At 32.7% G+C, this 25,767-nt stretch overlaps 2 protein-coding genes across 2 annotated transcripts in view; one reads left to right on the forward strand and one right to left on the reverse strand.

Moving 5' to 3' along the window:
• LOC149412849 (uncharacterized) overlaps positions 1–1,983 on the reverse strand; it is a 28,599-nt gene extending 26,616 nt beyond the window's left edge. The window contains exon 1 of the mRNA XM_089645516.1: positions 1,886–1,983. The gene's annotated coding sequence lies outside the window, so the exon portion shown is untranslated. The remainder of the gene's footprint in view (positions 1–1,885) is intronic.
• LOC149412850 (protein takeout-like) lies at positions 1–25,300 on the forward strand. Its single transcript, XM_089645517.1, has 5 exons — positions 1–195; positions 20,456–20,548; positions 20,918–21,065; positions 21,945–22,078; positions 24,890–25,300. The coding sequence occupies exons 1-5, from the start codon at positions 123–125 to the stop codon at positions 25,192–25,194; spliced, it is 753 nt and encodes a 250-aa protein (XP_089501643.1). The 5' UTR covers positions 1–122; the 3' UTR covers positions 25,195–25,300.
• The last annotated feature ends 467 nt before the right edge of the window (positions 25,301–25,767 follow it).

Raw genomic sequence — 25,767 nt, forward strand, 5'->3', positions numbered from 1 at the left:
ACGTTCTCTTGGTTGGCCGTGTTTTTACCGAGACAACGGACACGCGTTCTTTGGGCAGCACTCGTATTGATATATATATTTTTAATTTGTTTGTGATATTTCAATTTTGTTTAAGTGTTAAAATGAATAAATTAGCAATCTGTCTGTTTTTGGGGTGCTTCACGTTCTTCACGGAGGCATCGGAAAAGCGATTACGTGAGTATTTAAAAAAAATATTTCTGCCTCTTTTTTTAATTGTATTTCATACAATCTGTATATCATAGAAACTGTAAACATTTATATTTCGGTGTTATTTAAATTGTTTTTTTTTTATTAATAACTGCTCATTTTTTTTACCATAAATGCGCAAGTAATTGTAACATGTTCACGGTGTATTATAAGATAAAATATAATTGCTGTTTCTCACCATAAAAAGGCAAGGCTCTTGTTTTTGGTAAGGGAATTCGAGCTCAAATATTAAAATCATTTAAGTAAGTAATAAAATAATGTTAAAATAATGACAAAAAAATAAATAAGAAAAAGCAAGATTCATCTATACCGGAAAAGGTAGTTAAAATTTATGATTTTTTGTATTATAAGTAAGTTTACAGTTAATATTTTTTAAACTTTTTTAACGTAAGAAAAATTTTCCTAAATTAGGAAAAAAAATTCTAGCTGGAGAATCAAAAATTGTATACGTTCCTAATGCTTTATGTTCTTAATAAAGTAGTAAAAAGTAAAAAAAATAATACTTCTATCAATAGATTATGAATATTACCTAGAACGGGTGTTGTAGTTACGGGTGTGCGTATGGTTTTAAATGTGTGTGCGAGTCTATATTATTTATTGACAACAAAGAGATTTTTTTTCCTTTTTCGCTGCCTCTCTAGCCAGAGATGTAGCAATATTTTTTAAATAAATTTTACGTTGCCTAATATGTTAACTTTGTTGATAATTGTGTCATAATATGTTTTGGGTCAAATAGTATTGCTCATTCGATGAAAGGCAGCTCCTAAGAATGCATTTTAAATTAAGAAATCGTTTATATTTCATAGTTTTCTATGAAATAGATCATAGAATGGATGAGGTACAAAAGATTTCACGCAATCCTTACGCAGATGGCGATCATGTTTTGATTAATGCTAAATAAAGTATTTTATATATTTCTATTAAGAGATAAAAAGTTATATATTTTTAGGAGATCATAATTTATATATTTTTAGGATATCAAAAGTTATATATTTTTAGGAGATCATAATTTGTATATTTTTAGGAGATCAAAAGTTCGATATTTTTAGGAGATCAAAATTTCCAACCAAAAGCACATAATTTTGATTACCTCCTATAAACAACTTTTTTTTAAATTTAATGAATAATAAATGTAACTTTGGTTTTGTTTTTAGAAAATGAAGCTTAGTTTTTAGTTCATGGAGTTTAATCGTATTGTAAACATAGATTTTATTTTCTTTTAAAACCCTTCATAATATTAAAATAAATATACCCTAAATAAGTAATATTTTCAAAAATGGCTTATACTTAAATGGTCATTCGTTGATGCTTTGACCCCAAACGGAGAACAATGAGTATTGCTGATCTGTTAAAATCCTGTAAAAAAGGTGATAGCAGGCCATTTCCTAATAAACTATTAGTATTTTCATAATATATCGGCACGTGTCCAGGCAATTGCGTTCCTGTTATTACATAATGACGAAATACGAAAATATCCGAAATTTTATGAATAGATATTATTTTATTGATAGTTTATTAGGAAATCTATCAGTTCATTCGTCAAAGGCCTGGAGTCCCATTTTTAACAGGAATTCGAAGAAATTTAAGAGATTTTTAATAAATTAACAATATTTTATATCAGAGAGTTTTCTACGTGTGCATGTAATTTAAACGTTACCTTATGTAAAAGCATTTCGTTTTCAGCGTTTTCACTTTGCCTTTTCATACCTAAAGATTACTTGACCAAATATTATAAACGTTCGTAAACACTTCACTACATCGATTTTACTTGCAACTGAAGCTCAACCTCAAAGGTGTTGTGATAATATTATGTTATAATATTAATTTAATTCATAGCACCGTTTAGAAACAACTAACACACATTCCTGCAACAGTTTTTATTGGCATTATCAACAACGTATGAAGAAATAAACAAATAAATTAGATAGTTTGGAGTGTGGTCGAGTACTGAGCGTTGTCAGCTTCGCGTGTTTTAGTCAACCAAATTGATTCATTCTCCTTTCTTTCAACCAAGAAAATGTGACACAATACTACCTATTTCTTCAGTTTCCATTCACGCTTCAAAAGGTCGTTTACTGTAACCATCGATCAATTTACATCAATGATCATAACTTACAAATTTGTTTTGAAATTCGAACATAATTCGAACCTTTGCGATAAAACATTGATTCAGCATATATCTTTCATAGTTTCTATGAAATAGATCATAGAATGGATGAGGTACAAAAGATTTAACGGAATGCTTACGCAGATGGCGATCATGTTTTGATTAGTGCTAAATAAAACATTGCCAGTATGAATGCGTCCTTTTATTTTGTGGAGTTCGGGAACAAATATTAAAAGGTTTCCGATATCAATCTAAAGAAACTTATTTTTCCACAATATACAATAAAAGCATATCCAAAAAGGGCTTCGTAAGTAAGAGATTTTACACTTCCAAGCATTTTTATACGCCCGATACTTTATTTTTTCTAGGTTTATAAAAAAAAATTATTATAATTTATATATTTTTATGAGATCAAAAGTTATATATTTTTAGGAGATCATAATTTGTATATTTTTAGGAGATCGTAATTTATCAATGTACATGAATGATCATAACTTGCAAATTTGTTTTGAAATTCGAACCTTTGCGATAAAACATTGATTCAGCATATATATGTATAAGAGTAAAGTGGAACATGAGCAGAACACTAGATTCACAAAGAATAAAGGCATGCTTGTTTCAAAACATTATAATAAATATGGACAGCGAACCTTAGCGTATTACGTGCCCAAAATGTTGAACATGTTACCAAAAAATATCAAAAATTTCGAATTAAATAATAATAAATTCAGATTATACTAGTCATAAATATCAATCAATAGTTGTTTATTGGCACGTAGATTAAGTACGGGTTGTTTCAGAGAATTTGAATAATTCTTTCAAGTTAATTTTCAAGTTTTGTCATTATTTCAGTTCTGTAAAGTAATTGGCAGACGATGTATGAATGTGAATGAGGCAAGAAGTGTGTGCCAAGACCGAGTTGTTTGGCTGTCCGTCCTCTATGCCTACCCCTGCGGGAAAACGGCGTGATGTTTAGTTAGTCATGATGTAATAACAGAACTTGAATAGGACATTCAGAGAACCCTAAAATGAATGTTGAAATTTTATGAATTGTTCAAATTGTGGAGACCGTGGCCAGTAATGATATAGTAATAGAACTTGAATAGAACCGTCACATAACTTGAAAATCTAATTTGAAATTCGATGAATTGTTCAAATTCTATGAAACGACCCATCCTTTTGACGGGTTGTTTCGGAGAATTTGAACAATTCATCAAATTTCAACGCTCATTTTTGGGTTCTGTGAAAGTCCTCTTCAAGTTCTGTTATTATATCAATATAGGCTAGTAGCTTGACAAAACTGAAATAATAACAGAACTTGAAAAAATCTTTCACAGAACTTGATAATTAACTTATAAATTTGAACAATTGTTTAAATTCTCCGAAACAACCCGTCCTTATATTAATGTTATTTTAGATTATGTGTGTCAATAATAAAAATCTCTGTATTTATAATTATTAGTAATAATATTATCTTTAATTGAGCACGTTCATTCTGTTGACAAAATTCTTAATTGTAGATAAATGGGATAATACTTTGATGAACAATAAATAAAAATAAAAAGTAAATCACGTCATGACAAAACAAACATTATTTTTAAATTTGTTAAAAAATATTAAATACTCAGAATGCATGTTTGATGAATCAATTAAAAAAGTGTGAATTATGATTATTGGTTTTGTGAAAAAAACTGACCTTTAGGACTAGGTATCAATGCTAAACACCCAAACTAATTTATTCCGAAATTAACCTAATTGATTTAATTAACATTGAAGAAGAACATAATACTAATAATTCTAAACGACACATGAAACAGAATAAGACACAGAAAAATGAATTTCTTAATTTATTCTGAATTTGAAATATGAGATCGATAAAAATGACGTAAAATAATTAGATCGCTTGGCGAGTGGTTAGAGGCAAGACAGAGATTCTGGCTTCGATTCACAGTTGAGATATTTATTTTACCTTTTATTTTTCTGTGTTATATTCTGTTTCGTTTTACGTTTAGATTTATTAAAATTATCTTCTTATTCAATGATTTATTATATATGACAAAAAAAAAAATTACTACATTTAGACATCTTTCATGATTCCTTGCTAACATACAAAACTAACTTATTTTCTTAGCATGACATATTTCAAAAATAATTTCACATCATTTTTCAAAACTCCTATGCAGTCAATTACAATTCTTGAGCTTATTATAATTCTTGTTTTCAATTCATTCAAAACTATAATATAATATATAATCTATCCACACACTTCCTTCCTTTGATAACAATCTCAGGCGAAATTACAAATTACGTAATGATATTTTATGGACATACGTAATAGGTACTACAACTATGTAATAACTAAAAATATCTAACTATATCTTATTGTACTGTGTATGTCTTAACAAATAAATAAATAAATAAATAAATAAAAAAATAAATAAATGACCTTCATAATTTATTAAAAGAAAAGTTATTCTAATTAAATTGTATTAATTAAACTTTAACCTTTGGGCTGATTTCAATTCCCTTAAATAGCGTATGCTTATTGAATTTCCTACATTTAGTTATGTAGGCTCTACTGGAATACCAATAAATCTTAAATATATTTTTTTATTACTCATCAAATATATTTGAATACGCGTTTGTTTTTATATATATATATATATATATATTAAATAGATATCACATGTAACAGGTAAAAAGATGTTTTTTTTATAAACAGAGCAATCTGTTGGATGTAAAAGCAAAACGCGCTATTGTTTATCTATCTGCACAGACTGAATGAGCCATAGCAACGCGTGGCGGGGTACCGCTAGTATGCAAATAAAAATGTAAATGTTCGTTTGTTAAAAATCTTAAATCTCCGAAAGTTCTTCAATGATTGCTTTGAAACTTTGACTCAATGTTGTATTCGAATACGCGTGTGTTTTTTGAGTTTTATTCTCTTTTTCACATCTATTTTTATAAGTTTTCATAGCACAAGCCACCATTTTGCCGTGTTATTTCGTAAAATGAACCGATGAAGCTCGATCATAGCTCGACGCTAGTACGCACAAGAATGATGACGTCACATTTTCTAGATTCACGGGAGGCCATACGCGAGCCCAGCCGGCTCCAATGGAACCGGTATGGGGAGTGGGGAATAATACGCTTTTATCACTTAGGGCAGGTCTACTAATATTCATATGTCTATGGCTACAAGCCACGAATCTATAATCAGGTAAGTAAACCAGATAATATCTGAGATAATCATTATCTAAACAGGAATTGGCAAGAACATTATTGAGCGAATTAAATTGATATTAGAATTCAGGTTCTCCGTCGGAAAATTCCGGATATGACGTCATGAATATTTCCGCAACAGGTTAAGAGAAACTTATAAGTAAATTAATAATGATGATCGATTATTGATTTATGTAATAACTACACAAACGATGTATTTTGTGCAAAAACCATGAAGCAAATAATCTGTGTTGGAAGCATCATATTATACTCTCGAGTAGTGAGCATGAAATTTGCATTTATTCTATTTGGAATTTCAAGGTCAACGCAATTATTTTTCTAATTTTAGATTTCTATCACCAAAAATGGGAAGATTTTTCAGTCGGTCGGAAAGATAAAGATTTTTCAGTCGGTCGGTAAGATAAAAGATTTCATAAGAGAATTCTCGTTAAAATTTTGCCAAATAGGGAAGTAACTACTAGTGATAAATATACAGGGTTTTCCAATAAGAGGTGTTATTTTGAATAGCCCGCTATTTCGGTAGATGTTACTATTAGCTGTCATTTTTTGACATTTGACAAGTAGAAACTACGTCATTAATAAAAATGGAACGATACACGCTTCAACAATGCATTTAAATTATTAAAATTCACTTGAATGAATCAAATGCAAATCATCTTGAGTGATGAGGCCCATTTCACCTCGGTGGCTTCGTCAACAAGCAAAATTGTCGCATCTGGGGTTCGGAAAACCCAAGAATCATTGTTGAAAAGCCTCTCTATCCTCAACGTGTGACTGTTTGGTGCGGTTTATGGTCCGGCGGAGTTATTGGACCTTACTTTTTCGAAAATGAGGCTGGAGCAACAGTTACGGTGAATGGCTATCGAGAGATGATTAATGATTTTTCATGTCCGGAATTGAATTATATTGATCTGGACAACGTTTACTTTCAACAAGACTGCGCTACGTGCCACACAAGCAACGAAACTATTGATCTTTTACGATTGAATATCAAAATAACTCCTATTATTGGAAAACCCTATATATTGACTAAGAAAAATTAATGTCTCATAAACACTGGTATATTGAAATTATTTTCTTAGACCTTATTTCGCGCTTGCCCCAAATACTCGTAGATGTTTAGATGAAACGCATGAACTAAAAATGTTCTCAAATTTTTGACAGAAGACTGAGATTTTCAAGTGGATGGAGTATTAATTTTTTTTCTTCTTTTTAAATACATTTATTTGAATTTCACTTTTGTTTTCGTTAAAGAATTAATGCAAATATTGGAAGCATAAATTAACCCACTTCCCAAATTCCGATCGAACTGAAACTTGGCGGATAGACTCGTTGTCGTTGACAATACATTTTTGGCAACACACACGCAGACATACAAATGCATTTCTCTAAAATCGGATGACATTACAGTAGTTAATATTTGAAATAAATGTCGGTCCTACCAGATCGGTATTTGACGAGGCTGGTAGAGTTGTCGACTTCAGTTCCTTGGGAGAAAGATACAATAATCAATCCTCAGTCAAACCAAAAAAAAAAAAGTTTTAAAATAGATGTGATATAAAAATTAAAATAAATTTGTTGTTTGCGATAAATAGTAGTAAATAATATAATTCACACTTTTTCAATGATTTGCAGAAGGTTCTTACTATGTTATTTGCAAACGTTGACTATGGTCGGTCAAAGTGTGTATGTAGACAGTGTTGTTATTTAGCAAGTTTCTTAAGGTTTCCGGATACCCTTTGAGGTCTTAGTTTAAAATAATGAAACTACGGAAACCTACGGCAACACAAATAGTATTGTATATTTTCAAAAGTATTGTCAAAATCAAGAGTGACTAAATACAAATTAAATGCAAAATGTATTGCATTTTTTACACAGCTGTATGAAATCATGAGTTGCACAGTTGAAAAATAGTTTTAGTAACTACCAAATGTATTGGATTTTTTTAAAATAAATAAACCTATTGTTACGAACATTATACTGAAACCAGTTTCTACTTTAAACAGATTGATTAAAATGCATCACCCATAACACATCGAAAATGTGACGTAGCTAACCTAATTCCATATGCATAGCACAATTTCAAGAATCAAATCTTCTTGAATATGCCAATATTATCCAGCAATCACCATAATTATCTGTCTGCATGCAAAAAAAAGACGTTAGGTTTGTCACGTCTGCAATATTTTATTTCATCGATTCCAAATGTTTTTTTTAAGCTCTCGACTTTACTCTCAGGAGATTCGTTCAGAATTTAAATGAGAAGTGTTAACGTCTTTTGTGTTTTTAATCAGATAATAGCCTGCTTATTATACAATGCCATTCTTTCTAAAAATTTAGCAGTCTTGTATAGTGACACCCTTACCTCCTTTGCATATGTCACAGGGTTGGACATATTGGACATAGACCTGAAAAAATTCGCACATGCCATGTATCTCCTTATTTTTCTCACTTCACGTCTACACTTCTTCCCCTGTACAGCGAATATTATGAAATTATAACACTTTACACTGCTCTAATAATGAAATAGACATTTTAATGACCAGTAACACTTTGGAAATAATGTTTTTTCCATCAATCGTATGAAGCTGATATTGGGATTAAGCCCTTTATTTTTTGTTTATGATATTTGTATTTATTTTTTAAATAACCTCAAATTGTAATAGACAATATTGCAATCAGTTCTAGTTGTATCTTGTGATCATACATAAAGATAGCAGCCAATAAAAATGTGCGGTGAGAAAATGAAGATAATGTTGGCAATTCTTCTTCGAAGTATGATACATTTAAACATGACCGAAGGAAATAGGGTCCCATTAGAGCAGTTGGTAGAGCGGCGCCCCGGTAAGGCGAGGGTACTGAGTTCAAGTCCTAGATGCGACCGTGTCTTTGTCTAATTTTTTCTGTTTCAAGCAAGAGTCGCTAATATTGTCTTATATAATTAAATAGGACATATTTGTATTCTACCTTTTACCCATTCTTGTTTGTCATTTACTTTTGCATATTTAGCTAATTATTTTTTATACCATTTTGTTATTATTATAATTTTTGTTATCACTTTGTATTTATGTACATTTGGGCTTCATGCTCGTTTTATGGGCTTAATTTTTTTTTTAAATATAAGTCAACAATCAGGTCTAAACTAATCTTGACAAGTCCCATCTATACACGCTTCAAAATGCCACTTTCAAAAATTACAAATATCATTTCAAACCACAATCATTCAGTTAGTCACAAGTACATAATATTATTTCAAACTGCAGTCATTCATTTGGTCACAAGTACGTAACATTATTTCAAACTAAGGTCATTCAGTTAGTCACAAGTACATAATATTATTTCAAACTACAGTCATTCAGCTAGTCACAAGTACATAATATTGCAATATCTTGATTCAATCGAAGATTTAAGTTAGGGAATCAATAATTGATATTATCTAAATACTTTAGAACGAATATCTTAGACTACTGAAATATATAAATATTATCATTTTTATCTGCGCAATCCGGCTCTGCACACATAAGTATAAAAATTGGCACTTATACTGGATTTTTAACCTTTATCAACAACACAACACACACCTGCTGTATTATATTCGTTTTATATTATTCGCTGCACATATCTCATCAAAGGAACATCTTATGACCGTGAGGAGGTCAATAAGTCCCAGCTAATTTAATTTAGAGAAGGGTCTATTTTTTTATATTCTTCAGCTAAAAAAGTGATTGTTACTATCTATCTATTTATGTAAATAAGATTGTCTATGACCTGTAGCGGGCAGGTAAAAACCGCCATCGATTTATAAATCTACAGTTTTATTCTGAGACTGGTGAAATTTAGCACACTTAATCAACAAAACAAGATATACTACCTACTGTCTACATTAGATTTCGAAAAACTCCCGGGCGTTGTGTAATATTCTTAACTTGTTAAGGTGATGCCATACGTAGTAATGGAAAATCATGTGTTTTTGGTTTGAAAATTAGGTCGTTAAGAAATGTTTCAGATGCTTTAATTAAATACTGCGAGTAGAATACATCTTGGCCTTTGAAATAATCGAGCATTTTTTAGATAAGTCTTTTTATAAGCCCAGAAAAAAATAATGTTAAGGCCTATGAAAACTGCTTTAAAGTTCAAAATCTCCTACTTACGAACCCATTTTCGGTAATGATTTTATTGTATAATGTGGCAAATTAAGTTATTTATAAAATGATCAAAAAAAAATAATATTTATGCCTGAACATCCACAAAATTAAATAAAAGGCACTTTTTGGCCATGTTTTTTTTTGCATAAATCAAAACAGGCAGATGGTGTTAAGCGGGAATTTAAACCTTATCGCCATCTTCGTAAGGGTTGTTATTGATAGCGGCTCAATTTAAAATATTACACGACGTAGTGCATCGCCTTAATAATTATTTTAACTAAAAATGTAAGGTAAATTTACAAAATTATTATCTTACAATATTCAAATTTGTCTCTAACCAAGAGCGTGACATAGCGGAAGACTTTTTTAATGAAATTCGTGCGAATCTGTGAAGCCTTGAAGCTGTGAATTATTTAAACTTGTTGGCCAAAGAAAACCGAGTATTTTTAAAACAAAACCAAAAATGGTGCCCTCAAAGTTTGCAGTTAATTCCATGAATGTGATTTATACGTAAAATTGGCGTGTTTTTTTGCGTTTTCTATGAATGGCACGTCTTTGGTACATAACCATCTCGGGCAATGGTGATATATAAATAAAGAATGCCCCAAAAAATCCCATTCTTTTTAGAATGTATTTGAGATTCGAGGCATTCGTGTAATGTAAATATTTTCAGGGATTCCCGGTATTACATACATAATGTGGTATTTTACGGCGTATTTATCAGTTTATGGCAGTCATGGTTAATATTTATTTTGTAGTTAGACGATGATAAAGTGCCAATATTAAAAGCGAGTAAGAATAAAAAACGTTTCGACTCCCACACAAAATTCAGCGAGACAGATAGATTTGGTGAGTTTATAGGAGACCCGAAAAATTTTGAAAATTATTTTGAACTAACTATAACAATAAAAAATATACGACTATTTAAGTTAGAAGGTTATTGATTAAAAATATATAAGAAAAGGGTACTTCATTGTAGTTTTGATGTCTGGGAAGAAAAAAATTAAATTTAAAAAAAAAAGTTTAAAAAAAAGGTGTGGGGCATTTTTACTATCTTGTGATATGCGTCAAAAAATAGACATTAAATTCTCTGTACTGTGACTATAAAAATGTCAATGGTCAGTGTAGAATTTTTCTGTTGATTAGCGCTTTCTGATAGGCAGAAGTTTTCGATTTCGGAGCGTAAAAAGTGCATGGGATCTACTCATGGGAGATTAGTTAAGAGGAAGCTACAAGCCAAAAATGTGTATATTCTTGGTATACCTTATATCGTAGGTAATAGTCATTAAAATCGCTTGACAAACGGAGTCTAGAAACGTTCGATTTCAAGCAAAAAACTGTTTTTTTTATTTATTTTGAAAATAATTTTATAAGAAAGCAAAAAAGTTAATCAAGTAAAACTGTCACAGATAATCTTAGCTATAATACTGCATTTTACGCGTTCATACATTTCTATTGAAAAAAAAATTTTTTTAGTAGTTTTCATTTATATTTCTTATTGAGTAATTTATTTTTTAATTTGTATTCTACTCAAGCGAAGCGATAGGAAACCCTTCAATTTATCTAAAGCATATTTTTTGGTATTCATAATGTACACCAATTCGTTATAAAGATTAATCAAAATAGTGATTTGGCATTAAGCTTCGCCTTAATCTCTTTCGGCAAAGGTATGTATATTATTACGTTTTAAATTAAGTTATACTATACACGAAATTAATTGAATGCGTGAGATATGATGACCACTACCAAAATTTTAATTTTGTAATTTCAATCAAATTTTATGTTAAAATTTATTAGTAAATCAATTGACTGTAACGTAATTTAGACAGACAACTTAAAATTTTGTACAAAAAATCTCTCCGTTCATCAAAGGTCAAGACCATTATCGCAAGTCATTACCTAATAAGATTTCAAATTTTACCTCATTTTTATTAAAAGAAATTTTCATATTTCGAAAGTTGGAAGGTACAGTTTATTTAAATAATTAATATCATGCATAATAATGAACACTAACAACGCAATAATACCCGGTGCTACTATCTACTAGATCCATAGACTAAATACTTTTATCAATGACTAGATCAAATTGACAAATACTATGTGGGGTTGTGACGTCATCCACGCAATATCATTTGTTTTTTTGGTTTGAAAATTTGTTCACCTAGAAATATTATAGATCTTGTTGGCTTATGTTTTAATCGAGTATTTTTATTGAAACTTTTTATAAAACTAGAAAAAAATAAGTTTCAGGCCTATAAAAAATGCCATAAGTGCAAAATCTCCTACTGTAATATTACTTGTGCTTGAAGTTTACAAAATCAAAACAGGCGATGTTTGCGTAATGTGTCATTTCGTTAAGGCGAAGCTTAATGCCAAATCACTATTTTGATTAATCTTTATAATGAATTGGTGTACATTGTGAATACCAAAAAATATGCATTGGATAAATTGAAGGTTTTCCTGTCTTTTCGCTTGAGTAGAATACAAATAAAAAATAAATTACTCAATAAAAAAAAATGTTAACTAATAAAAAAATAAAAAAAATTCTAAAGAAATGTATGAACGCATAAAGGAAACATTTTTATTTTATTTATTTATTTATTTGTTAAGACATACACAGTACAATAAGATACAGTTAGAATTTTTTTAGTTATTACATAGTTGTAGTACCTATTACGTATGTCCATAAAATGTCATTACGTAATTTCGCCTGAGATTGTTATAAAAGGAAGGAAGTGTGTGGATAGATAATAATAAATGAATTGAAAATAAGAATTATAATAAGCTCACGAATTGTAATTGACTGTTAATACATAGGAGTTTTGAAAAATGATGTGAAAATATTTTTGAAATTTGTCATGCTAAGAAATTTAATAAGTTAGTTTAGTATGTTAGAAGGGAATCATGAAAGATGTCTAAATGTAGTAATTTTTCGTAATGGGTGTATGTTGTGATTGCGCGAGTAATTACTGAGTTGTTTGCTGCATTGGTATTGTTGGCTTCAATATGAAATAGTGTAGTGTGCCTGGTAATAATGTATTTCAATAAATACATTATTACAGCTAAGATTATCTGTGACAGTTTCACTTGATTAACTTTTTCATTTTCTTATAAAATTATTTACAAAATAAATTTAAAAAAACAGTTTTGTGCTTGAAATAGAACGTTTCTAGACTTCGTTTGTCATGCGATTTTAATGCCTATTACCTACAATAAAAGGTATACCAAGAATATCCACATTTTTGCTTGAAGCTTCCTCTTAAAAATGGATCCCCTATTAACTTTTTAAAATTAAAAATCTAGATGTATTTACTACGCGAATGCGATTTAAAATAATTTTAGAGGAAAGTAAAAATCAAACCGTAAAAAAATAAAGTTTTTTTACTATTATATATCTTTTTTTAAAAAAACATTATTTAATGTTGTTATATTTTGACTCCCCAGGGACTAGCTCTTAACTGCTGATCTATTAAACTAAAAAAAAATAGTGTAAACATTTTAGAGACAAAAAACAACGATAATTCGTCTACGGCCGCCTGCAAAGTTATCCATGTCAATCTGCAGGTACTATTTGGCATTTCTCCGTGTAAATGATGTTAACACCTACCGTGACCAGTCGAGAAAGTGAATCGGCATTTTTATTATGTAATCATTACGCTGTCTCCTCTCCCAAGTTCATTAGGTTGAATTACATTAGAATTCATTGAAACAGAAATTGACTCGTTGAGATTCCGAATGTATTCCGGTTATGTATTTGATTGTTTAGGGAAAGTGTATGACAGGTAACAAAACTTGACAGTTAAAAACCAAAATGAATCAACGTAGGAGTTGGAGCTTGGATTACGCCTTATTTATTAAAATTATTTACAATTTATTCAGTAGGTTAGGAACCATCCATTGGTTACACAAATCATATTATATACATAACTAAACATAGGTACCTAAACCTCTAAATTAAATAAGTGTCTACCTAGATCATAGAATAAAGAAAAAAATGTCTTCTTTACAAATTTGAATGAAAACAAATATGCCATTGACTTAGTTACTTTTGGTTCTAGGCCACTTACGCGGTCTGTCTCTTATAGGTACACATACCTGAATTTGTATATTGCCACCCCATTTTAATTTTGTAATCTTGTTTAATTTTGTATTCAAACCAGCTGCTAACCCTATACAAATCTCAAGTACGCCCAACAATTAAATTTGCGAGCCACCTCTGGGCTGGAGCCCCACAACACTTGATAAACTTACTTGATTCTGTGCAAAGAAGGGCAGTCGATTGTTAACAGACCGATTTCCATCTCTAATGCACAGACGCAATGTGGGCATGCTGAGTCTATTCTGCGGGTATTTTAATGGAGCCTATTTTAAGGAGCTAGCAGCATTTATCCCAGTGAACCGGTGCACGTGCGTGAAACTCGACGTACACTAAATGTTGGCATCTTGAGAACGGGCCACCTCGTTTTTATGTAAGACTCGTATGTGGAACGAGTTACCGGCATGTTTTTCCTCCTTTATATAATCCGGGCCTCTTCAAGACCCGCATTGATAGATCTCTCCTTACAGCCCCTACCTTAACCCGCCTCACAACGCTGCCCTACCGACTTTACATTTTACAGTCAGGGGCGCTCTCGTGAGGTGACACATAAAACATAAAAATTAAATTAAATTAAACATGTCTATACATACTTACTTACATGTAAAAAAAATTATTGCGAAAAAATAAAGAAAAAAAATGTTCTATTCAAACGCATTATCTAGTAATCTAAAACTTCCGGCAACGAACAAAAAAACATTGGCAAAAGCTCTTAAAAGCTATTTCCTCAGCAGTTTTATTAATGACTGACACATTCTTTCTTTGGAACTCCAAAATAACTTCTACGTTTATTTATTTTAATGCATCTATGTTGTCTTGTCTTTAATATAATGTTGTTTTTTCCGAAATGAGTTTTGTAAACTCACTGGGAATATTGTTTTTTATTTATTTTGTAATAAATAAAAATAAAAATAAAACTGTTGGCCTGCCATTTATTGATCAATTTTCTCCATCTATTTATGGTAAATGTATGGTTTGCATTTCTATTCAATGCTTAAGTTAATATTTAAATATAATATTATGTGGGTTCCTATGACGTCAGAACTCCACCCAGAGGATCGGGATATTTTGGTTATTTCGTAGTTTTTCAAGAACGTGTGTTGTTACTCCAATATGAATACAGTGAAACCCCCATTAATGGTTCCCTCTTAAGAAGTTTTAACGCTTTGTATGTGTTGGTCCGATGAAGACTGGAGAAAAATTACCAAATTTATACCAAACCTTATAAAAGAGTAACCCTGTATAATTGTTCTGTCTTTTTTTCATTGGACAACGCACTAACCAGACTCGTATCTACGCCAATTTACGTAACTGCGTCCTGTCACCACAAATGCCAACCTCATTTGCGTATTCTTATCAGTCATGTCTTTCCAGCTAAAATAAGCATTTACATTCCGCTCTACCGGTCAAAGAAGGCATTAACTTTCAAACGACAATAAAACGAATGTCCATCGCTTTCGATTAGGTAATACTCGAGTAACTGCAATATTGTTATTATTACCGTTGCATCATTGGGAACAGTGCCAGTTTGTCGGATAAGAACATCTTCAAGGAAAAGATTTTGAAGAGTTCACTCGTAATAATTATTTAAATGATTACATTACTACAGGTATTTTGTCAAAATTAAATATTCTTAAAATTATCTTCACAAATAATCGTACAAATTATATATGTCCCTTAAAGTAGGTAGTAAGTTCAGATATAACTGTAAACATCGTTATATCTGAACTTCTAAAAATTTTATGTTTGAATAAATCTCGAAGCTCAGTGGAAAACGATTAAGACGAAAGCGTTTAACACGAAACATCGTTTAACACGATTGAATATTCTGATAACCCTACAATGTGCTCTGTGATTTCATTAATTAAAAAATATAGCAGTAAGCACCGGTTCGTACCCAAGGAGTCAAATTTTGTTAAGGCGAAGCTTAAAGCTTAAAGCTCAACCCTCCACACAGCATCCCCAAAGATGACATAGGCCCTGAGGGAAATTATTTTCTTCAGGGCCTCCTGTGTGGAGTTAATATATAAAAAAAAAATTAATGCCAAATCACTATTTTGAATACTCTTTATAACGAATTGGTGTAAATTATAAATACCCAAAAATATGCTTTAGATAAATTGAAGGTTTTCCTGTCGTTTCGCTTGAGCAGAATACAAATAAAAAATAAATTACTCAATAAAAAACATAAATGTAAACTACTAAAAAAAAATTAAATACATAGGCTTGTAGCTTCCTCTTAAAAATTATAGGAAACACGTGTTGTCTAAACCATTCGCATATACGTACGTAAGTACTATCATACATTTTTCAAAGTCATTTGTTTGTCTTCCTGTGTCTTTCCACACTGTCGAGAGATGAAAAAAAATCCTTTTCATCTTTGTCATACAAAATAATTTATGTGTGGATTTCGCTTCGGGAAAATCAATCGTGTCTTTTGTTGTAATTGTTAACTGGGCTTGGTTTTTCAATGCAAGGTTTTTCAGCGTATGTATTACCTAAATTGGACATTTTGTTCAAATAATCTTTTTACACTGAATAGAAAAACAAATTATGACAATTCATGTACAAAAATCATTATCTTTTTTTTCCAAAATTATGCATATTTAATTTTACTACATATTTATATTAAATTTTTAAAAGCTAAACATCATTCAAACATAGCAAATGTTGATAAATGATATCAGCACGTAAGACACGCGACCGAGATTTTATTTCCGTACTAGTTATTAATTATTGGTACGAGAAAACCATTTTAAATTTTAAACGTGATATTATTACGTGATTAGGTACCTACGCAAATCAAATGCTGAAAAACATTTTTTTGTAGCAAATAGAGATAATGATATCCTCATTGGGACTCCCGTGCTGAGGATTACATTTATATACTATTATAATATTTGATAATATTATTAACTAATTATGAATATATTGTGTACCGCTTTTTTCTGAAATAATTATAAATATATTACATGGTGTTTTTTGTGCAGTTTAATAGTTTCGATTTCAGTCTGTATTTGGAGTCAGTGTATTTTCTATTTCTGCTATGTTTTGTATGCAGCTTTTGATTTGTGATTTAAATGTTATAATATTGTTGTGAGTTTGAATGAGAGAGAGATTTTGTTGTAGAGTTTAGTATCATAGTTTGAAGCTTTTTTACGCAAATGTTGTATTTGTAGTTGCTGGATATATTGAGATCTAGTGTTTCTAATATACGTGTTATTTGTTATTTCTTGAGTTTCGTATTTGTCTTGTTTTAGAATAAAGTTGTTTAGTTGTCATGATGTTATTGTGTTCTTTCAGTTTTTCCATACATGTCAGGTTGCCTATTACATGTGTATTAAAAACATCTTTATCGTGCTGTCTTTATTCACAGAATTGCGTAGTTGTCCTTGATCTTAACATTGGTGTCATTACATTTTACGATTGCTTTGTTTAATTCTTTGAAAACATACAACTTAAAAATTACCATTCACGTCTAAGCATAAATCATACTCTTTGATTATGTTTTCTAAAGACTGTTAACAAAGCTTACAAAGCAGTTGACAGGTCAAATAAACACACAAATGAAACAATCCTCGAAGAATTTTCAGACCGATTCTGAATAAATGTTTTGTATTTTTGTAGAGTTGTATTATATAATGCTTTGCTAAGCTTGCTCCTATTTTTTTTGACAAAGTTTCTGTAATCGTGTAGAAATCCATTATTTTATTAAATCCATTATACAAACCCTGCTTATTTTACAATGAAAAATTTACTTGAGAAATTGAACGCGTTTCAGTTACAATTTGCAAATTTAAATATTTTTTGGGAATTTACGTAAAAGCAGTCACATTTTCAAAAACGGCGTAGTTAACTGAAATAGTTTTTAATTTCGTTTTTTTTTAATAATGTTTTATTATCAGCAGAGCTTAGAAACTATCCCAATTATTTCCATACGAAAAGCTCTGTAATACTATCCAAATCATCCAAAATCGCATCTTCACAATAAATGTAATTTCTGGGTACAGTTTAAAAAAATAATACATCTATTTGACACACATTCGTGATTGAAAAAAGAAACGTTAAAAAAAATAATTAAGAAAATCGTTTTAAAGAGACCCATGCTTGTGTCTTGTGTAGTCAGTCCATGTGTAATTCGTAATTCTGTCAGGGTAATATTGGTATTGGCAGGCATATGATATTCACGCGTGTGTAATTTCGACATGTAACTCCTGTGTACCTGTTTCTAGGTATTTTCAACGTTTCTATTTCAGTTTTAATGTCATAAGTCAAAACTTACAATATCCTGATTTAATTGTCCATAAATCGATTCTTCGAAAGAATTTATTTAATAGTTGTGCTGGAGTACCTTTACGACTTTGATAGTAATTTGTAAATTCTAACATTAACTACATACCTACCTCAATTGTGAGTGGTTTATTTATGCCCCAAAGCCTTTTTAACCTCAGGTGTCAAAAACGTCGAAAATTGAAACTAGTATTCAAGGCTGGCCTTATGCAGGCGCAACTGGAGCAGTACGTTACGGGCGCCGGTTGAGATTGTTTTTAATAAAAACGGGGATACACACAGAAAAACAAATCATCAAAATATCAATTACAGTGATCAGTACCCGAACGTCTGCTCACCCAATGTGATTGATTAATACCCAAGCATCTATTCACCCAATGTGAGTGATCAGTACCCATGCGTTTGCTCACCCAATGTGAGTGATCAGTACCCGAGCGTCTGCTCACTCAATTTGAGTGATATGTGCCCGAGCATATGCTTAACCAATGCGAGTGATCAGTACCTAAACGTCTGCTCACCCAATGTGAGTGATTAATACCCAAGCATCTATTCCCCCAATGTGAGTGATCAGTACCCGAACGTCTGCTCACCCAATGTGAGTGATCAGTACCCGAGCGTCTGCTCACTCAATTTGAGTGATATGTGCCCGAGCGTATGCTTAACCAATGCGAGTGATCAGTACCTAAACGTCTGCTCACCCAATGTGAGTGATTAATACCCAAGCATCTATTCCCCCAATGTGAGTGATCAGTACCCATGCGTTTGCTCACCCAATGTGAGTGATCAGTACCCGAGCGTCTGCTCACTCAATTTGAGTGATATGTGCCCGAGCATATGCTTAACACGTTCACGGGCAGTGAGTCACCCTACTTTGGCACTATTTTTTGTATTAGATTTTTGCGATTGCTCTAGCATTTCCGTCATGATACGAAAACACTGTTTTATCTTTGTGTTCAGAAAAGGTCTCATTTGACAGTAAGCGATCTGTGGTTGTGTCAGCAGTGACAGTAAGAAATAGATTACCTATATTTTATAAGGATAAAGCAATTGCTCAAGCATATCTGACAAAAAAACTTAATAAACTTCGAATGCTATAGCATCCGCGACATAATTAAACTATCCAATGCGAATGCTATAGCATGCTCGTCCGGGAACGTGTTAACCAATGCGAGTGATCAGTACCTAAACGTTTGCTCACCCAATGTGAGTGATCAGTACCCATGCGTTTGCTCACCCAATGTGAGTGATCAGTACCCGAGCGTCTGCTCACTCAATTTGAGTGATATGTGCCCGAGCATATGCTTAACCAATGCGAGTGATCAGTACCTAAACGTCTGCTCACCCAATGTGAGTGATTAATACCCAAGCATCTATTCCCCCAATGTGAGTGATCAGTACCCGAGCGTCTGCTCACTCAATTTGAGTGATATGTTCCCGAGCGTATGCTTAACCAATGCGAGTGATCAGTAACTAAACGTCTGCTCACCCAATGTGAGTGATCTGTACCCGAGCATCTGCTCACCCAATGTGAGTGATCAGTACCCGAACATCTGCTCACTCAATTTGAGTGATATGTACCCAAGAGTCTGCTTAACCAATGCGGGTGATCTGTACCCGAGCATCTGCTCACCCAATGTGAGTGATCAGTACCCGAACATCTGCTCACTCAATGTGAGTGATCAGTACCCAAGTGTTTGCCTACCCAATTTGAGTGATATGTACCCGAACGTCTGCTTACCCAATGTGAGTGATCTGTACCCGAGCATCTGCTCACCCAATGTGAGTGATCTGTACCCGAGCATCTGCTCACCCAATGTGAGTAATCAGTACCCGAACGTCTGCTCACCCAATGTGAGTAATCAGTACCCGAGCATCTGCTCACCCAATGTGAGTAATCAGTACCCGAACGTCTGCTCACCCAATGTGAGTAATCAGTACCCGAGCATCTGCTCACCCAATGCGAGTGATCAGTATCTAAACGTCTGCTCGCCCAATGTGAGTGATCTGTACCCGAGCATCTGCTCACCCAATGTGAGTGATCAGTACCTAAATGTCTGCTCACCCAATGTAAGTGATCTGTACCCGAGCATCTTCTCACCCAATGTGAGTGATCAGTACCCGAACATCTGCTCACTCAATGTGAGTGATCAGTACCCGAATGTCTGCTCACTCAATGTGAGTGATCAGTACCCGAGCATCTGCTCACTCAATTTGAGTGATCAGTACCCGAGCGTCTGCTCACCCAATGTGAGTGATCTATACCCAAGCGTCTGCTCACCCAATAATTTCTACAGGTATTTGAAAAGCCAGTAAAATTCAATAAATATTTTGTTTGTTTTTTTACAGCTGAGACCTTCAAGCGATGTGGTCAAAATGATCCCGGTGTAAGCAAGTGCCTGATGTACAATGTTCCCTATGCACTGAGATTGATGAAAAATGGTAAATATAATGTTCATATTTCTTTATTACTCTTTGCGTGCCCAATTCTATGAACCGTGTTTGGTGACCAGGTCGGAATAGCCAGCATCTTCTCATCTTATCCCCTCCCCAATACCTTTAGTCTCACACATCTTTCAATTGGGGATTCCATAGTCCCACTGGCTGCAGACGGTTGGGAACAGTTGTGACTCGTTGCGGTATCCACAAATCTTTTTTTTTAAAGTTTTTTGTTTTTCTTTAGATGAAATTTCTTTAAATCTGCCCCATTCTCCATAACCATATAATATGTTGAAGAAAAAAACTTTATTGTTAGAAAAACTTGCATTTGTGTACGTGTCAATTAAGAAAACAAACATTATTTATTTACAGGAATACCAGAACTCAAAGTGCCAAAGCTCGAGCCGTTAGAAGTCTCCGAGATAGACATCAATACCGGGTCTGGTCCAGTGAGCATCCGGCAACTTTACAAGAATATCAGAATCTATGGAATCACAGATGCCAACCTTACAACATACAAGTAAGTACCACTATCTATATATACTAATATATCCTCTCCCTTCTAAGTTAATTATTGTTATGTATATAGTTTTTCTTAGACGAATAAGCTTTATTAAAAGGACGTTAGTAAAATAATATAGTCATATTATGGCACACAGTAAAGGGTTGAAGGTAGAAATTAGATGTTAAAGGGATCATATATGATAAAAAGTGGGGGGGGTGGGAGGGATTGGAAGAGTGATGCTCTCGTATGTGAAGTGAAGAAAAACAGTATAAATTATGCGCAAGTGAATACAACAGAGTTTATTTCAGTGAAGGCTTAATACATTTATTCTCTCCTCCTACCACACCAACAGCCAAAGGTATCCAGAATGACCATTGACTTTCCAAAACCCAAAATAGCCAGAAAACTGTTCAAAATAGAAATAGGATAGAAACTCACACAAAGAGCTGTTAAGCTGTTAAGCTGTTAGCTGTGGTGAATGCACCAATAGCTATAGGAAATGTGGTGAAGAAACACTGATTTGTCTATGGTGCCAGCGTCCCGCCTTGATGGGGAGATGACTCAGATACCTGTAGAGTCACATTGTAAAACCAAGTCATTGCCAAACACCCGATGATAACTTACTTACTAGAATAGTTACAGCCCAGTGCCTATAACTATTAGAGTAATAAGGTGAAACATGGGTGATAACACAATAAGTCTATGTATAGCCTGAGTAACTAAACAGATCGTAGCTGTATCAATAAAATATATGTTATTGATGGTAAGAAGCAGCATTGATCATTCAGTTCTATGTGACAGATGGTAGGGTTGGGGGGACTGTAAAAATTGCAACAACTTGCCTGATTTAATATTTAAACAACCCCTAAATAAATGATTGTCTTAATTTTTCAGTGCTGACTTGAAGAACTACAGAATCATAACAGATTCCTATAACGACAAAGTTGAATTCACCGCTGACTACGTTATGGATGGACGAATCCTACTCATCCCTCTCGCTGGCAAAGGAAGGTGCAACATTACTATGAGTAAGTTTATAAGTTAAATTTCATGTTTTTTGTTTGTTTTTGAGTTTCCACTGCCTGGAGCAAGTGGAACCATTGCCCAACCTTTTACCGATTCTTGTTAGACTGAAAGAATAAGATATGATCACTAAACATAGCTTCAGTCATTTCAACCAATGTTCCGATAGATGGAAGATCTTGAGGGTTAAATGCAACGAAGATCAAATGTGTTTAAAATTCAATGTATAGAATAACAATCTTCAAATCAATTTTTTATTTTATTTTCCAAGCCGGGTCTCTGGGTAAACTGGGTCCAAAATCTAGGAGCTTACCGCTCTGCCACGGAGATCAATTTATCTACATTAAACCGGTCAAATTATTAAGAATCACTTTAATAGGGCTACTAATGCTAAAATTCAGTACAAAGTTAAAATTCAACACTGGGCTTGAGGTTAAACGGACTAAAGACTTAATTAATAAACAGTGAAGTGACTGTTGCCTTGAAAAACATGTTTACAAATTACCATTACCAAATTAGACAAGTACATTATTTTGAGATGTTGAACATTTAACAATAAACATCTAAAGGTTCAAACTTCACGAAAACACTTCTTCTCAAGGTCTAATAATAATTGCTTTACAAGTCAAATGTTTATGGACAATATAAGTTTTGCATGTACTTGTATCTCTAACTTTTTATATTCATCTAGAGCAGTGGTTCTTAACCTGGGTTCGATCGAACCCCAGGGGTTCGGTGAGTCAGTCTCGGGGGTTCGGTGGAGGTCAAGACCCCCGACTTATATGATTCGTGGTGACATGCCCCGCTTGTCCATCATTGGCTAAAGGTGATCGCGCAGCGGTAGAGCTTGCGATTACCGGTCAAGATAGCCGCCCGAAAATGACCATAGTCATTATATACGGACCATAGACATTTACTCCTAATTTTTCAAATTAGGAGGGGTTCGGTGAATGTGCATATGTAACTGGTGGGGTTCGGTACCCCCAAAAAGGTTAAGAACCACTGATCTAGAGTTTCTGTTAATTGTATATTTTCTGATATCACTGTTTATAATTTACTGTTTATGGTATATTTTATACCATTGATATTAAAAATAAATAAATTAAAAAATATATGACATACCTATCTTCACCCAAATCTTTTAAGTACAATTTTATGTAATTATACAATAATCGCATTGGAAATGCACCTCTCAAGGTGATTAAATTAGTAAATAAATGTTTCATGGAAGATTGAACTCAATTCATCTATGTAGAATAATATGTAATCAATGATCTTAATCCTAATTTTGTTGCTTTAATCCTAATCTTAAACTTGAAGTAAACCTTCAAGATGACTTTTCAAACTGCACTTAACATTCAATATTTCCTAACAGAATTGAATGATTACTTTTTCATCATAATGCAGGTGTAGCGAGATTGCAACAGCTCTCTGGCAAGCAATCACAAAGGTCAGGCAACATTCATAAAAGTCAGCATTTCGGTAGATTGCAAAAGCACCGTATGATAATTACGGTGCTTTTTTTTATTTATTTTTTATTATATTAACTCCGTTAGGCTCTTAGGCTTCACCCAGAGCTTTGGGGATACTGTATAGAGGGTCTTTATAAGGTTGTAATGAAAGGAAGTAATAAATTTGGGTCTTAAAAAACCTGTGTTCCATGGTAAAGAATTTTTTTTAACATTTACATACATGCCGTATCACGGTCTTGTAAAAAATACCCATTGTCATGAGTCTCCATTACTTTATTCATGTTTAATGACCAGATCTGAATAGCCAGGTTCTTCAAACTTACTCTACGCTTCCTCTCATGTATCCTGCCTTTTTTGCAGCTTTCTTAAAATAGGTAGTTCTCCCGACCGGCAATGTACAAATTTATCTAATTATTTTTATTTATTTTATAATCCTACCTTCCATCCAACATTTCTATAAGTCACCCCTTCCTCTTTGTTCTTTTGACTTTGGTAATCTTAGTTCCTTGAGTCTATCGGCATATTGCTGGTCTTTCAAAGATCTTGAATATTTGTGTATATTTGTAAAAAAAATCTTGGTATTTGTGTAAATTGTCTGTCTTCTCTCTCTAGTGCTGGTACCTACCCTAATGTATGGAAGTGAGGCATGGAACTGGCAGAAAAAGGATGAAATTAGACTGAATGTTGTAGAAATGAGATCCCTGAGGCATGAGAAATGTGGAGATCCACAAAGAATGCAAGGCTGATGTAAGCGTAATGAGTAAGATTAAGAAAGGGACGCTTAGATGGTTTGGGCATACAGAGCGAATGAGCGAAGAAAGGAGTGTAAGGAGAATATATGACGCAAATTTGAATGGTAGCAGTTGTCGGGGACGCCCGAGGAAACATGTCACGATCACGTGAATCAGATACATGAGTCAGGCCATGTCAAGAGTCAGAATAATAGAAGGGTATGTATGAGACAATGTGTGAATGTGAATGAGGCAAGGAGTGTGTGCCAAGACCAAGTTGTTTGGCGGTCCGTCCTCTCTGCCTACACCTGCAGAGAAAAGGTGTGATGGTTAGTTAGTTAGTTACTCTCTCTATATTAGATTTACATACTTCACAAATGTGGACTCCATATTTGGAAATCATATTCCAGCAGAGGTCGATCTTTTGTATATTTTTAACATCATGTCTGATGTTAGGTCAAGGAAGACTTTTAATATTTGGATGATTTTTATAGAGCCGTTTTTGTGCAAAATCACCGGTCTTGATTAATTGAACATTCATCATTATAATATCATAATAATGGTATCAATGAGCTTTGTTTCCCAAAACTAATATGCAATTTGTTTTTTACAGAAAACCTCATCATAAAGCATGACTTGATTGGAGAACCGGTCACCAAGAATGGCAAGATATACATGAAGCTCAAAGACTACAAAGTGAAGTTCATAACCAACGCTGTCAGTTTCTACTTTGCCAATCTCTTCAACGGCAACAAAGCTCTCGGGGAACAGATGAATCGATTCATGAATGAGAATTCTGAAATAGTCTTTCAAGAACTGAAGGGTTCTTACGAGAAGTCATTTAGCATCATCTTCAAAGACATTACAAATAAGATATTCACCAAAGTACCTTTTGACGATATTTTCCCAACAAATTAAGCAAACCAAATTAGTATTAATAATGTTTTAAAATGTAATCAGGTATTATGAAATTTGATTTGTGAAAATGGGTGTCTTACTTAATTCATTTGTATTATGTAATGTTAAGATTATTTAAGTACACAAATAGTTTAAGTGATATTATGTAGGTAGTTTTTTTTATTTATGAAATAAAGTGGCTTAAGTTATTTTAAAGATTTTTTAAAATTATTATTCATTGTTATTATGGAGATATATTACTGCAAATTACTAATTAATCGCTTGAACGCCGTTGTATCCATATGGACGCATGGCACAATAAAAAAAAAATCTCTCAAGCTATTCTGGGGAAACCGATGTTGGTGGATTATTTATTTACAAAAACATCACTTTGCAAAAAAAAAATTAACAAAAATAGAATCAGCTGGCGGAAGGTGAAAATTTTGGGTCAGCACACCAAGGGTTAAATTCATAAGGATTCATTAAAGTTTTAGCCTTTTTTGGTGACCAAATCTGAATGCCTCCACATACCTCAATTGGGAAAGCAAAAGTCCCACTAACTTCAGACAATTGTGGTTCTAGTGCAGTATCCAC

Source organism: Hesperophylax consimilis, chromosome 22, assembly GCF_061612785.1.
Source record: "Hesperophylax consimilis isolate HC1 chromosome 22, BYU_Hcon_1.0, whole genome shotgun sequence".
In the NCBI taxonomy this organism is placed as follows: Eukaryota; Metazoa; Arthropoda; class Insecta; order Trichoptera; family Limnephilidae; genus Hesperophylax; species Hesperophylax consimilis.